At 40.4% G+C, this 16,172-nt stretch overlaps 1 protein-coding gene across 2 annotated transcripts in view; it reads right to left on the reverse strand.

Annotated features, from left to right (window-relative positions):
- Nucleotides 1–16,172, reverse strand: part of LOC130928701 (synapsin-3-like) — a 383,502-nt gene that overhangs the window by 119,209 nt on the left and 248,121 nt on the right. For both annotated transcript variants that reach the window (XM_057855415.1, XM_057855416.1), the window contains exons 7-9: nucleotides 14,483–14,574; nucleotides 2,973–3,129; nucleotides 2,705–2,794 (exon numbers count right to left, since the gene is read on the reverse strand). In XM_057855415.1, coding sequence (XP_057711398.1) covers nucleotides 2,705–2,794; nucleotides 2,973–3,129; nucleotides 14,483–14,574 — 339 coding nt within the window. The remainder of the gene's footprint in view (nucleotides 1–2,704; nucleotides 2,795–2,972; nucleotides 3,130–14,482; nucleotides 14,575–16,172) is intronic.

Genomic DNA, 16,172 nt, shown 5'->3' on the forward strand with positions numbered 1-16,172 from the left:
GCGGAAAAAGAATCAGGGCGTCTGTCACTCACTTCCATCCGGCAAATTATGTCACTAACTCCATTTATGTCCAGCTTGGATCTTTCCCATCCATACAAATGTGAAATAATTTGCCAAATGACACAAAATGACATCTGTCATATGCATTATGCGTCATTCACGTCATAATTATGACGGTCTTATGGTGCCACTGTCAAATACCGTGTCACCAAATACCATAACTAGCAATTAATGAAACAACTACAACAGTAACTAAAGAAATAATTAACACAGAACATGAATTTTGATTATTATTTACATCTGTAGCGCTGCAATGCATGCTAGGAGGCATGCTGGACGACAACAGTGTTGACAGCAGGTGGCAGTAGAGGTTGTCTGTCTCTCCCAAGGAAAGGGAGGGATTACATTGAGCAATGATGGCCAAATGAACCTTTGCTGCCAATTGATTCAAAGCTTCATGGTGGTTCATTTATTCTTATGATAGTCTAATCATGCCACTGTCAAATAAAGCATTACCAAATACCATAACTAGCAATTAATTAAACAAATGGTACAGTAACTGAAGAATTAATTAACACAGAACATGATTTTTGATTGTTATTTACATCTGTAGCACTGCAATGCATGCTAGGAGGCATGTTGGACGACAACAGTGTTGACAGCAGGTGGCAGTAGAGATTGACTGTCTCCCGCCAAATGAAGCTTCTTGAAGCAATGAAGCTCTGCAGCCAATTGAGTCAAAGCTTCATGGTGGTTCATTTAATCGTATAACAGTCTGATGACACTGCTATCAAATAAAATGTTCTCAGTTATTATCTTTTGGTGTAAAGGACATCTGCGGATTCTAGTCCAGAGCAGCTTATCTATGGACAAATGCTGTTTTTGTGTCAAATTTGGTGGGTGGCGGCTTATAGTCACGTGCGCCTAATAGCCCGAAAATTACGGTATATTAACTCATATCAGTCAAATTAAGTTACAATTAAGCCTGTCGCAATATGCAATAATTCCATTTATCGCGCGATAAATTAAAATAAAGGTGGTAATTTTTCTGCTGCGATTTATCGCCTCGCGTGCACGTGTGTGCGCGCGTGCGGCTGACGTGCTGTTAAAAGTTCGTTACCAACTGCGCAAAATGCATCTTCCTTCCAGGTCTGGCAAAAACTAGTGCCGGAGCCAATCGTTCCCATTATATCCTATTGTTCAACGTATGCCGGCCGCGTCAGTGCTCCGGAGTGACTGTAGACCATCTACGGCGCGCCGGTGTTGTTGACCTGTGGGCGCTCCTGTCAGGAGTGACATTTCACGCGTGCCGGCTATTTTTCGGCAAAACGCCGGATATTTACAACAAAGTCCGCCAAAACATTGTTACCGACTTGGCTGCTACAAACAACCTCGCTTTGACACCGAACAGTTGAATGAAATTAAGAGCGCTGTGCTTCAAACTCGTCCTGTTTCTGAAAGTCTGGTGTTGTGTAGTAATGAGCAGACGTGACTTCAGCGGCGCTTGCTAACTTTTTTAATGCGCCCACACACTAGATATCATGAAATGGCAAACTAGATGTGCTAAGTCCCATGCCATTGGCTACGTGAGCCCAGAGTGATTATGGGACACGTAGTCCATATACTACATACTGGTAGATGAATTCTAAACTGTCATGACTGAATGGAAGTTAAGAAGGCCAAATCAATCCATACCAGTGACTATAGATAATGTTGCAAATATTGTTAATTCAGTACATGACACAGATGGATTCGGACCACAAATAGGATGTCTTGCTCATGTATTAAAGCTAGCTGCTAAGAGAGCTGTAACAGTCAACAGTGTGCCCTGCCTCACTTTACAAACAGTAAAGATTGTTCTCAGCACTTTTATACAAACTTTTTTCAGATCAGTAAGAAGTAAGCACATAAATATTATGCACTAAAATGCATGTTTATATGATGGCAATTTAATTTTTGCTCATTAGCAAAAAAAAAAAAAAAAAAAACGAGAAACGAAAAAAAGATATAATTGTCATTTTTTTTTACAGAGCATTAAATGTATTGAATCTGATCAAAAATAGTGTCCCCTGTATCAAAAATCGTACCGAACTGTGACTTAACTGTATCGTTGCATCCCTATGGAACAACGCTGCAGAGGCTATGATGGGAAAAGTTTTCATTTGCCTGAATGCTTAAGTTATTAAGTGCAATTTTTTTTATTATTTTTTTTTAAACACATTTTATTTATTTTGTGTTTCTGTGCGGTATCAATATTGTTGTTTTTTACTTAAGAGGCATGGTCTATTGTTTTTAGTGATTTCCTAAAAAGTATTTTTGAATTTAGTAAATATCGCGTTTAAATGGGTGTACTTGATCTATTAATATATAATGTATTCTCACTGTGTTATTGTAAATTAGTTTTAAAAAAATGGGGGGGTGCAATAATATCGCATATCACAAAAATTTATGAGAATAATTATCGCACACTAAAATTTGTTATCATGACAGGTCTAGTTACAATGATTTTGTAATACTACTTATAGCAAGGTAGCATATTTATTCAGTCATGTTTCTGTCTCACTATTACTATGTTTGTTCAGTCTACTCACTTATGTCCAGCTACATTTTCTAAATTAACATCACATTATAGTCGATTAATGCACTACCTGCCATTGACGGCGCTAGACGTCCAATTCATTCCAAGTAACAACAGGGCACTTACCATCTGCATGTGGTTGGCATAGAAGGTTTGTTCGTTCAGAGGGAATTTCTCTGCACCGAGGGAGTGGTAGATCTTTATCATTTGCGAGAACTGCAAGGCAAATAAGCCGTCTTTAGTCACGCAGGCACATCTTTAAAAAGCCGCCCCCCTTTTAACTGCAGTATTGTGAATCAACCGCAGAGTGAGTCATAATACGAGTCTCGGGAGGTCACCTGCCTCGCCGGCTCCAGAGACAGGTGTTATAGCTCCATTGGTTCAATTGACTTACCACCCAAGGCTTGCTGCAGAAGTTGTAGATGGAGGAGAGGGAGTTGATACTCGGCACGCCGCCAAAATGCAAGCCGATGACGAGGTTCCTGAAATCCTCTCCCGGGACCATGCTGTAGGCGTGCTGACGAATCAGGACGAAGTCAGGTTTGAAGGACCTGAAAAGACACACACACAAAAAAAAACCTGATTTACACCTCTGCTTCAAATTGACTCCTCAACCAGGCCAACATCTCCGTCAGCACATTAACACACCGCATCTGGACCCGGGAGCTCTATTATTCACCAGCTGCGTCGGGTGAAGAAATGCCCCAGAGTGCACCTAATCTTTTCGGACTATCTATCCAATTAACACGGCCTAATCCTCCCTTTACGAACGGTTCTGGGCTTGGCGCCATAACGACCCGTCGGGGTACCTGTGTTTAAAAAACACACATTTCAAATCACCTCGGGAGCAGTAAAAAGCCTTTCCGTGCTGCTAATACACAACCGCAGATTTTAATGGACGCTAAAATGAAGCTGCATTCACGAGAAATGTCACATATTACTCTATGATGAGCAACAAATATGTATGAATAACCGAGACGGGCTCTTGAACGTGCTTGGAGACTCTCAAGTGTTGTGTTTGACAAGCTCAGAAGAGCGACAGAGTGACTACAGCTGTTTCTTGGTGTTGCGGCACTCAGCCACGGTGGCTGCAAACCCTCTATTTATACTGGCTGAAACCGGTCCTTGACGCTCTGGAAGCAAAAACGGTTTCAAGTGAACGCACGAGTGCCGCATCACGCGAGTGCCAGCTACCACGGCGCTCTGCTGCAAACATTCTCTCCTGCTTCTGGTTGAAGTTCAGATACTTGAACTAGAAAAACGTTTTCAATGGATTGGACGTCTATCGCCGTCAACAGCAATGTCTTGATACAAAACATTCTTTGAACTTGGACCCACAAAAAAAAATCTCAACTGTTGGCCATTACTTTTTTACCCCCAAAAAATCAATAGGAAATGACCAAACATCTACAGGTGATCCGGAAATGCGCCAAAACCATCAGGAAGTGACCTAAAATCCACAGTAAATTATCAACTGCCATGCAACCAATCCCAAGCAATTCTTCTCCACTAAAATTGTATTTTTTTTAGTTCTTTGATTATAAAAAACAAAAAAATCTATGTAAACAACCTACTCAATTATTACTGATTACTCATTCTGCCCACACAAAATGATCCCATCCAAAGAGGCCAGTTCCTCTGTGTGAAGTGGCCGACTGAAGCATCATTTTGTGGTGCACCGGCCTGAATATAGGACTTGTTGTAATTGCGGCGGTGGCTCCGTGGTAACGGCGCCATCTGGCCGAAGCTCAAATTCGGAGTGGTTGGCTGGTTAGGCTTGCCGAAGCTCTGGATCCCAGCCAAATTCTCATCTCCATTGTGAAGAGAAAGCAACAGAGCGGTAGCTTTTCACCTAATGTTTGCTAGCAAGCTAGCAACAAATAGCACTAACCTGTCTGACTTAAGATTCTGGAAATGTAAAAATCAGTTCTATACAGCTAAAAACATGAAAATACACTACCTTCTGGAGTTGTCTGATAATATCTGCCGATAAAAGCATTTAAAATAATAATGGCAAATATCAGTATCGGTTTTAAGCCAGTATCGTTGCTGGGTTATAAATTAATGTAGAAGCCATAAGTCACAGCAGCTGTGCTTTGAGTGACCTTTACAGGTCTCCAAACTATATTGTTTGAGATTTGTTAAGTGAGGGGAAAGAGCCTAATCACTCATGGTGAACAAATATAATAACCAATAAACGAAAAATAATTTTAAACTTTTCACTTATCTGCGTCACCCCAAAAAATAGTCACTAAGAAAAGTAACAAAACGCATAATTTTAAAACACACATTTCTATACCTTCAGCTGAAGTTGTTTTCTTATTTTAGACAGAATGTCAATTTTATTTGTAAAATCTTGAAGTTGCTACATTTATCATTATTAAAGCATCCAATGGGCATTTTAGTACAATTAGCCATAATATTTTAAGTCCACAACCACATTCATCGGTATTGTATTTTATTTTTTATCGGTTAAAATGTCATTTTTGGACAACTCTACTTAGACTGACGAGGCTAGACATCCAATCATCTTCCTGCTCAGAATTTATAACCAATAGACATCCAAATCCACCAATGCTTTTGAGCGATATTTGTGAAATTCAAATTTTGCCATCAAATGGTTAAAGAATGAGTGGAAAACAAAAATGACTTGTCTCGCGCTAAATACAGTGGTATGAAAAAGTATGTGAACCTTTTGGAATCTCTTACATTTCTGCATAAAATCACCATCAAATGTGATCTAATCTTTGCCAAACTCACACAGATGAAAAAACATTGTCTGCTTTAACTAAAACCACCCAAATAGTTTTTATATTTTAATGAGGATAGTATGCAAACAATGACAGAGGGGGGGAAATAAATAAGTAAACCATCACATTTAACATTTTGTGCCCCCCCCCAGACTGAGTTGAGTTTAACACTATTAGACGTCCAATTATTTGAAATGGAAGGGTGGCTGCCATCCCTCCCACTTGAAATGGATTGTACGTCTATGGCAGTCAATGGAACGAGTTTCCTTTTAGGACTTTTCAGGTCATTTGCTGTTGATTTTTAGTCACTTCCTATTTATTTTGGGGCATTATCAGGTCACTTTCATGTTTATGAGGCATACAATCCCCATCAAATGTGATCGGATCTTTGCCAAAATCACACAGATGAAAAATCAGTGTCTGCTTTAACTAAAACCACCCAGACATTTATAGGTTTCCATAGTTTAATGAGGATAGTATGCAAACAATGACAGAAGGGGAAGAAATAAGTAAGTGAACCATCACATTTAACATTTTGTGCCCCCCGCTTCTTGGCCCATTCTTCTCGACAAAACTACTGCAGTGCAGTAAGATTCCTGGGATGTCTGGCATGAATCGCTGTCTTTAGGTCATGCCACACCATCTCAATAGGGTTCAAGTCTGGACTTTGACTTGGTCACTCCGTAATGCGCAATTTTGTTCTTCCGAAACCATTCTGATATTAATTTACTTCTGTGTTTTGGATATTTGTCTTGTTGCAGCATCCATCCTCTTTTTAGCTTCAACTGTCTGACAGACGGCCTCAGGTTTTCCTACAAAACATCCTGATAAACTTTTGAATTCATTCTTCCATTAATGATTGCAAGTTGTCCAGGCCCTCAGGTAGCAAAACAGCCCCAAATCGTGATGCTCCCCCCCAACATGCTTCACGGTGGGGATGACGTGTTTATGTCGGTGAGCTGTTCCATTTTTCCTCCACACATGACGTTATGTGTTACTACCAAACAATTCAACTCTGGTTTCATCAGTCCACAAAATATTTTGCCAAAACGTCTGTGCAGTCTTTTTGCGAACATTAAAAGAGGAACAATGTGTTGTTGTTTTTTTAGACAGCAGTGGCTTCCTCTGTGGAGTCCTCCCATGAACACCATTCATGGCCATGATTTTAAATATAGTCAATGTGCGCACAGAGATTTTTGACTGTGCAAGTGATTTCTGTCTTTAGCAGACACTATAGGGTTCTTTTTTTTAACTCTCTGTGTATTCTGCGGCGATGTCTTGGTTTCATCTTTGGTGGATGGCCACTCCTTGGGAGAGAAGCAACAGTGCCAAACTCTTTCCATTTGTAGACAACTTCTCTGACTGTCGATTGATGAACATCCAGACCTTTAGAGATGGTTTTATATTCTGTCCCAGCTTTATATAAATCAACAATCCTTGATCGCAGATCTTTAGACAGCTCTATTGACCGGGCAATGATGCACATCAGACAATGCTTCTCATCAAGAAAATTCTTACCAGGTCTGTTTTATAGTGGGCAGGGCAGCTTTAAACCACTCATCAGTGATTAGGCACACACCTGACTTAAATTGTTTGGTAAAAACTGGTTTCAATTACTCTTTAAGTCTCATTAGCAGAGGGGTCACTGACTTATTTTCCCCCTATTGTTACTGTTTGCATGCTATCCTCATTAAAATATGAAAACCTGTTAATGTTTGCTTGGTTTTAGTTAAAGTAGAAACTGTTTTTACATCTGTGTGATTTTGACAGATCAGATCACATTTCATGGGGATTTCATGCAGAAATGTGAGAAATTCCAAAAGGTTCAAACACTTTTTCATACCACTGTACATCTAAATTAGCTTTCTATTGCCCAACGTGATAAATCATCGCCTGAGGTAACCAAAGACTGTAGAGAAATTTAATAGATCTGCCTCTTTTATGAATTGCGCTCTGAAAATAAAAGCTAAAGAGGTCGAGGCGTCGGAAATTAAATTTCGCTGTACATGCCGCTGAGGCCAGATGATCCATTTCATCTTCAAGTGTGGTCAAATAAGTACATCCAAATTATTTTTTCGCCACGTCCCATAAGTTTGTAGTGAGGCGACTTTTCAAAGTGCTGTAAAACACCAGCTGAATAAGCATGAATTGATTTGGTTTCATTACGGCACGCTCTCAGTAAGTATCCGTGGCCTCAGTGATGCACTTCTTCACGCGAACTCTCTTAATTAGGCACTTTAAGCGCGATAAAAGCGGCGTTTTATTGAATTCTGATGTTTGCCGTGATAAAAGTTCCACGCTACAAAGCAGAAACACTCCCAACTCCCATTTACTTTTATGTGCGGCAAACAGATACGGCCAGTGGACTAGTAGTAAAACAAGCTCAATAAACAGCGAGGTGACCAATTAATCAACAAGTTTTATTATTAAGTGAAGGGAGTGGAATTGTTGCTTTGCGCTTTCGCCAATTTGGCTTTGGCGGCGAGGAGACTGACGAAAGCAGCGCCACAGAAAACAACATGTCATAACGACTCTACCTTGTGGTGTGCCACGCGGCACCCGGAGGATATTTAACAAGTTTTCTGTCAGAACGCGGATGCGCCTAGATGGAAAAAGAAAATACAAATGCAAGGAAAGAGAGAGCGGCGTAACGCTAGCACGTGCAGCGGGCCGTCATTCCGAGGTGTCCAAAGAGCCATGAGACGATCACAAGGCGAGTCGCTGACAGCTGGCTGATCGGCGTCTCACAGGACAGGACTTAGCGGCTTTTAAGTCAGCGAGTATCAGTTTCAACCATGGCTTTGACGCACCAAATGGGTAAAAAAAAAAAAAATTGGACACCAAAAGTTGAATTTGAGGATGAAACGGAATAGTATTGAAGATATAATTTCAAATACTTGACGAAAAATTAAAAAACAATCATCTCTATGCACCGTATATTTGCGTTGTGTGGCGATTCATCACACAAGTAGGATTGCTGGTGTAAGGACATCTAGTGGCCATTCTGCGTCATTCATTTTAGAAGTATAAGCACTTCAGACTGTTGTAGTATATTTATGTACACTTTATTTGCATCTACGTATGTATGTACGCTTACACACATGTACTGTGGTATGAAAAAGTATCTGAACCTTTTGGAGTTTCTCACATTTCTGCATAAAATCACCATCAAAAGTGATCTGATCCTTGTCAAAATCTAACAGATGTAAAAACAGTGTCTGATTTAACTAAAACCACCCAAACATTCAGGTTTTCATATTTTAATGAAGGGAGCATGCAAACAATGATAGAAGGGGGAAAATAAGTTAGTGAACCCTCTGCCTTAGGAGACTCAAAGAGCAATTGAAAGCAATTTTTCCCAAAAAATTTAAATCAGGTGTGTGCCCAATCACTGATGAGTGGTTTAAAGCTACCCTGCCCACTATAAAACACACACCAGGTAAGAATTGTCTTGATAAGAAGCATTGTCTGATGTGCATCATGGCTCGGTCAAAAGAGTTGTCCGAAGACCTGCGATCAAGGATTGTTGATTTGTATAAAGCTGGACAGGATACAAAACATCTCTAAAAGTGTGGATGTTCATCAATCAACAGTCAGTGAAGTTGTCGACAAATGGAGGGTTTGGCACTGTTGCTTCTCTCCCAAGGAGTGGCCGTCCACCAAAGATGACGCCAAGAGTTCAGCGCAGAATACTAGAGAATAAAAAATAAGAATAAAAGAGAGAGGTAAAAAAGAACCCTAGAGTGTCTGTGAAATCAATGGCACAGTCCAATATCTCTGCGCACACATCAAATATATGTAAAACTATGGCTAAGAATGGTGTTCATGGGAAGACTCCACGGTGGAAGCCACTGCTGTCTCAGAAAAACATTGTTGCACATTTTATGTTCGCAAAAAGGCACTTGGAAACTCCACAGAGGTTTTGGCAGAATATTTTGTGGACTGATGAAAGCAAAGTTGAATTGTTTGAGAGTAACACACGATGTCATGTGTGGAGGAAAAATGGAACAGCTCACCAACATCAACACCTCATCCCCACCGGATGCACTGGAGGGCGCATCATGATTTGGGGCAGTTTTGCTACCTCAGGGCCTGGACACCTTGCAATCATTAATGGAAGAATTAATTCAAGAGTTTATCAGGATGCTTTGCAGGAAAACCTGAAGCTGTCTGTCAGACAATTGAAGCTAAAAAGAGGATGGATGCTGCAACAAGACAATGATCCAAAACACAGAAGTAAATCAACTTTGGAATGGTTTCAAAAGAACAAAATAAACGTTCTAGAGTGGCCAAGTCAAAGTCAAGAATAGAACCCCATTAAGATGCTGTGGCATAACCTAAAGACAGCCATTCATGCCAGACCTCCCAGGAATGTGACTGAACTACAGCAGGTTTTTTTTGGAGAAGAATGGGCCAAGATTAGTTATTGCTGCTAAAGAGGGGCCCACAAAATATTAAATGTTTTGGTTCACTTACTTATTTCCCCCCTTCTGTGATCGTTTGCGTACCATCCTCATTAAAATATGAAAACCTATAAATGTTTGTGTGGTTTTAGTTAAAGCAGTTTTTTCATTTGTGTGATTTTGCCAAAGATCAGATCACATTTGATGGTAATTTTATGCAGAAATGTGAGAACTTCCAAAAGGTTGATACTTTCTCATACCACTGTATCATATAAGAGCGAATGAATATACAGCAAATATTTTTCATACGTTATTTTATGTATGTTATTTATTCTAGTATTCTATTTTACATGTGTCAAATTATTCTGTATTGTTCTAATGATAACAAGCATTGATAGGGTTTTATACACACTTATTGATATTATTCATAATGCGACTTCGGGGGTTTTCACTTCATGCAATCGGTTCTGGTCCCCATTAAAAGCGATATTTGAAGGATTGCTGTATATCTTATTGAAAAGAATTGAATAACCTCAACGTATTTTTTCAAAACACATTCACTCCCATTCAAAACGGATTGGACGTCTATCGCCGTCAATGGCAGCCAGTGATTTCATCAATAAAAGTTAATATCTTGCTGTTAGGGTTAGAAAACGCAGCTGGACAGAAGAGGTTTTAAGTGGATAGACCGAACAAACGTGATAAGATAAATATGCTACCATGCTATAAGTAGCATTATATAAACACCACAATGAAACGAATTGGATGTCTTTGCTCATTTCGCAACATTCCTCTGGCAGCCAATGACACCCTCCGCTATCAAAGCACGACTTTGTACAAGGTTGTCCGGGATTGCTTTGCTTTCGCGGAATGTTTCATGTCGCTTTTGGGCTCCAAACTTCCATTTAGAGGACATTTGTTTGCCGTCAAGCGGCCGCCGCTATTCGGAGACAAGGGCAGAGTCATAAAACGCCAACAGTTTGACAAAGAGTGCCATTGCTGGCAAATAAGGCGGCAGTCACACCATCTGCATCCAATTTGCTTTCTCTATCATTACAGCGATAACGCCGAAATTATGCAACACGCGCACAATAACCTCAATGTCAATTTTGACGAGGCCGTCGTTTGTTTCTCGTCGCGATTATTCTCCACTCGTTCCGCAGAGCCGCGTGTTCAATTGTTGCCTCGACTATCAACGCCGATAAGCGGGGTGAAGTCGAGGGCGAACCTCCGAGAGGGTAAATATTCAAAGCTTGTTGTGAGGCGAGACGGCATGTATTTGGCGATTTATTCAATCAAAATAGAAAGAGGAAGGATTAAGATGATCTAACGATAGTTGTCTGATACTTTTTAACCCATAATCGATTGCTAATTGGATTGTGATGCCTCACTGAATGCTTTGATAATGATAAATGTAACAACTACAAGGTTTTCCAAATAAAAAAATATTCTGTGAAAGATATGACAACTTCAACTGAAGTTATAAAACATAATTGTCCCGTATTGACTGAAATGAGCCAAAATGCTCATCTTTAAATAAAAGGAATTATTCACAGTTAAATCACATGTTACCCCAAAAAGCCACTAGGTGGCCACCAAAGCATTAGAAATCATAGGACATGCCAATGCAATGACAATTCCCAAGATGCATTTCGCCGGGCTTTTACAAGTATTTTTGTATTTTATTACTTTTTTAGTGACAATTTCTTCATGGTAACACAGAAGTTATATGTAACGAGTTTATAATTTTAATAATTTATTGTTCATTTAATTTTTGCACCATAAATGCAAATGTCTGCTCACATAACAAATCCCTAGCATCTTATTTCGAAGACATCTGCTGGCCAAAAGTATTGGCGCACCTGCAATTTAGTCAGATAATGCTTACTTTCTCTGAGAAAATGTTCGCATTTACAAATGCTTTGATTGTGATATTTACGTTTAATTTGCTTGCAATGAAAAAACACAGAAAAGAATGGAAAATATTAAGTCATTATCATTATACAGTAAACTCCAAAAATGTGCCAGACAACAGTATTGGCACACTTTGAAAAATCATGTGATGCTTCTCTAATTATTGTAATTAACAGCACCTGTTACTTAACCTATGGCATATAACAGGTGGTGGCAATAGTCAAATCACACGTGCAGCCAGTTAAAATGGATTAAAGTTGACTCAATCTTTGTCCTGTGCCCTTGTGTGTACCACATTGAGCGTGGAGAAAAGAAAGAAGAGCAAAGAACTGTCTGAGGATTTGAGAGGAAAATTGTGAGGAAGTATGGGCAATCTCAAGGCCAAGTCCATTTCCAAAGACCTGAATGTTCTTGTGTTTACCGTGCACGGTGTAATCAATAAGTGTAAAGCCCATGGCACTGTCGCTAACTTCCCTAGATGTGGCCGAAAAAGACAAATTGACAAAAGATTTCAACGAAAGATTGTGCGGATGGTGGATAAAGAACCTCAACTAAGATCCAAAGGAGTTCAAGCTGTCCTGCAGTCCGAGAGTACAACAGTGTCAACTTGTACTATCCGTCGGCGTCTGAATGAAAAAGGACTCTGATAGGATACCCAGGAAGACCCCACCTCTGACCCAGAGAGATGGAAAAGCCAGGCTGGAGCAGGGGTCGCGTTAACCGAATATTTTCCGTCGTTGACCTGTTTTTTAAAATGGTGATGGAAAAAACTGAAGTCCATCTATCATTTTGACAGGTTGCAATTCACACCCCAGACCACAGGGTGGCGAGTGAGCATACTAATTAGCTATTGTCTCTCTTGATGCATGACGTTGTTGGCCTTACTCGGAAAAATGTCAAGGCAACTGAGTGTCCGAAGTTTCTTCAAAAAGCCCCAAAACGACGATGGTGTTGATAAAAGAGGGACTGATGCAGTGGAGGATGAAGGACAAACAAGCAATCAGCCCTCGGCAACTACTGAGCGAGCCAGCGGCAGCAAGGAGAAAGGTGTGAGACTGCGTTCAGGCCACAGCAGGTGAACTGTTAATTTCATTGTTCCATATGTAGCCCTACCTACTGGGGCCACAGTCAGCTGCTTTTGTCATTGCGGAGAAAGTTACATATTCATCTGCTTGATGTGTGATGGCACGGTGTGGATTCTCTGTTAAGCTTGTTCGGACAGAATATTAATTAAAAATGAATGAAAACTAAATACTCTTGAATATGTCATTATTATCATTTTTAAAATTTCAGTGACGGGTAAAAATAGATTATGACCAGATTTTTTTGACCCTGTCAGTCAAAATGACAGACAACGAAAAAGTCTAGCTCAACCTCTGGGCTGGAGTTTGCCAAAACTTACCTGAAAAAGCCAAAAACATCTTGGAAGAAGGTTTTCTGGTCAGACGAGACAAAAGTAGAGCTTTTTGGGAAAAGGCCTCAACATAGAGTTTACAGGGAAAAAAACGAGGCCTTCAAAGAAAAGAACATGGTCTCCATAGCCAAACATGGCGGAGGTTCCCTGATGTTTTGGGTTGCTTTACTGCCTCTGGCACTGGACTGCTTGACCGTGTGCATGGCATTATGAAGTCTGAGGACCACCAACAAATTTTGCAACATAATGTAGAGCCCACTACGAAAAAGCTGGGTCTCCCTCAGAGGTCATGGGTCTTCCATGACCAAAACACACTTCAAAAAGCACGAAAAAATGGTTTGACAGAAAGCACTGGAGACTTCTAAAGTGGCCAGCAATGAGTCCAGAGCTGAAACCCGTAAAACACCTGTGGAGAGACCTGAAAATGGCAGTTTGCAAAAGGCACCCTTCAAATGTCAGAGACCTGGAGCAGTTGGCCAAAGAGGAATTGTCTAAAATTCCAGCAGAGCATTGTAAGAAACTCATTGATGAATACCGGAAGTGGTTTTTCGCAGTTATTTTGTCTCAAGGTTGTGCTACCTAGTATTACGCTGAGGGTGCCGATACCTTTGTCTGGCCCATTTTTGGAGTTTTGTGTAAAATGATTTAATTTTTTTTCATTCTCTTTTGTGTTTATACTAATTGACCCAAAACCGAAGTTGATATTATCTGAAATGATTCTAAAATACTTTCATCTGCCGATAATATCGGCTACCCGATATTATTAGTCAAGTCTAGGTACAACCATATTTATTTTTGACTTTGCAGCAATGTGCCATCCTTAAGAATGAGGTAGTCCAATTAATCTTTGACGTGGACTTCATACTTGCAAAGTAATATTTACAAAATCCCGAAAAACATCTTAGTTCAATTTTTTGCAAACATTCTCCGATTTCTATAGTCCTGGATTGTTTACTGCGAATGACAGAATTTTTACTTAAACCTCATTTAAGTCAATGCACATGATTTACTTAAACGTGCCGCATCAAATCCTGTGTCGGGCATTTTCTTGCCCCCGGGCCTCGACTTTGCCACCTGCCCTAAAGCAGATTTAAGATACTAACAAGCAACCAACGCATTTACCATATTTTTCCTGTTGTTTGCTTGCCGACTCTGTCATTATTCTCTCTTGTTGTTGACTGCCAGTTTTTTAAAACGACGGAAAACCCATAAAGTGTCACATGAGGTTTAAGGGAGGCGGATGAAGTCATCTTTGCCACCCTGATCAGCTGATCATCACTCTCCTCCCGCTCCCGATTTAACATAACAGTCTATTTAAACACATGGGTTCACGTGTCGGAACGCCGCTACTGTTGGAGCCGCGAACAGGCCTGAATATTTACGACTCCCATTTTCATTAGTGGAAGGAGTTAAACGTGCTTACCGGACCATTTTGGTGCCCGCCTTGTTGACTTGCATGTCCACCATGCATCCTGAAATGACATAGGAGGCCAGATTGATCTCGGAGAACTCTGCCTGGGGAAGAAAAAGCCGGATTTTTATTTTAGTTTGGTGCCACAAAAGGTGTGATAAGCCTTTGTGTTATTACAGGTCATGAGAAAAAAGTTTTATTAAAAGTCTGAGCAGCCAGACTTTGTGCGTGACTTCATTTCACACACAAAAAAGGAGCATGTGATGGTTGTTGCCAGTCTGTGACCTCCCAGAATCTAGCCCCTCCAAAAAATGTTAAAAGGCCTGCCACAAATGGTTATTTTGATAGTTTGTTAATCGCAGCTTGCCTTATTTTCTGGACTATTAAATGGCAGTTTTATTTTTTAATTTTTTTCCATAGTTTGGCCAGAGGTGGCAATCATACTCTGGAGCAACATGTGTGAAATTATTACCATATTATTATATCATTTCACATGTTATTTTCACACTCAACTGCAAGAGGGCGCTCTAGGCCTGTGTTTCAACATTGGCGGTAACTTATAAAAACAAATGCAACTTATACTCTGGATCGAATTAAAGTCGGAAAAAAATACAGCGGTATAAAAACATATCTGAACCTTTTGGAATTTCTCAAATTTTTGCATAAAATCACCATCAAAAGTGATCGGATCTTTGTCAAAATCACACAGATGAAAAAACAGCACCTGCTTTCACTAAAACCACCCAAAAATTTATAGGTTTTCATATTTTAATGAGGGTATATGCAAACAATTACAGAAGGGGGAAAATAAGTGAACCATCACGTTTAATACTTTGTGTCCCCCCACCCACTTTGGCATCAATAATTTTAAACGGATGCCTCCTGTTAGCCTGGAACTCCAGACTCACCGCTGTTCCAGCTACAGAGTCTGGGACCTAGCTCCTTATTGGCCTCTAGAGCTCGAACGAAATCGTCCGTGGAATCACATTCGATTATTTGCGTGACGTGTTCTTAACGAGCAATGTCACTTTTGCGCGTCGGAAGTAGTACAACAACACAGATGGCAAAGGGGTGAGCCGAGAATATGTCCCTAGCCGCGGTAAATTTAGTTTTAAAAGACTAAAAACACATTGAGTCGCTAAAACCAATAGTCTGTCTCGTGCTAGCCATGTTGAATAAACTCCGTTCTCCACTCTCCTCGTATGTTTATGTCCTCGTCGTTACGTCGCTTTACCAACGCCACGTCCGCCCATCGCTGATTGGTCCACTCCACTATCTGTTTGCTGTGGCCTGCTCCACCCTGGGAATTTGATCCGCTGAACAGTCGCCAGACTCTATAGATGGAACATCAGTAAGTCTGGGGTTCCAGGCTAGCTTCCTGTAGCTGCAGATCAGTCTGGCACATCGATAAGGACTAATCTTGGCTGATTCGTCTCTACAAAACTGTTGTAGTTCAGTCAGATTCCCGGGATGTCTGGCATGAATCGCTGTCTTTAGGTCATGCCACAGCATCTCAATGAGGTTCAAGTCTCGACTTTGATTTGGCCAATCCAGAAAGTGCATTTTGTTCTTCCGAAACCATTCTGAGGTTGATTTACTTCTGTGTTTTGGATCATTATCTTGTTGCAGCATCCATCCTCTTTTTAGCTTCAACTGTCTGATAGACAGCCTCAGCTTTTCCTGCAAAACATCCTGATAAACT

Source organism: Corythoichthys intestinalis, chromosome 13, assembly GCF_030265065.1.
Source record: "Corythoichthys intestinalis isolate RoL2023-P3 chromosome 13, ASM3026506v1, whole genome shotgun sequence".
Lineage (NCBI taxonomy): Eukaryota > Metazoa > Chordata > Actinopteri > Syngnathiformes > Syngnathidae > Corythoichthys > Corythoichthys intestinalis.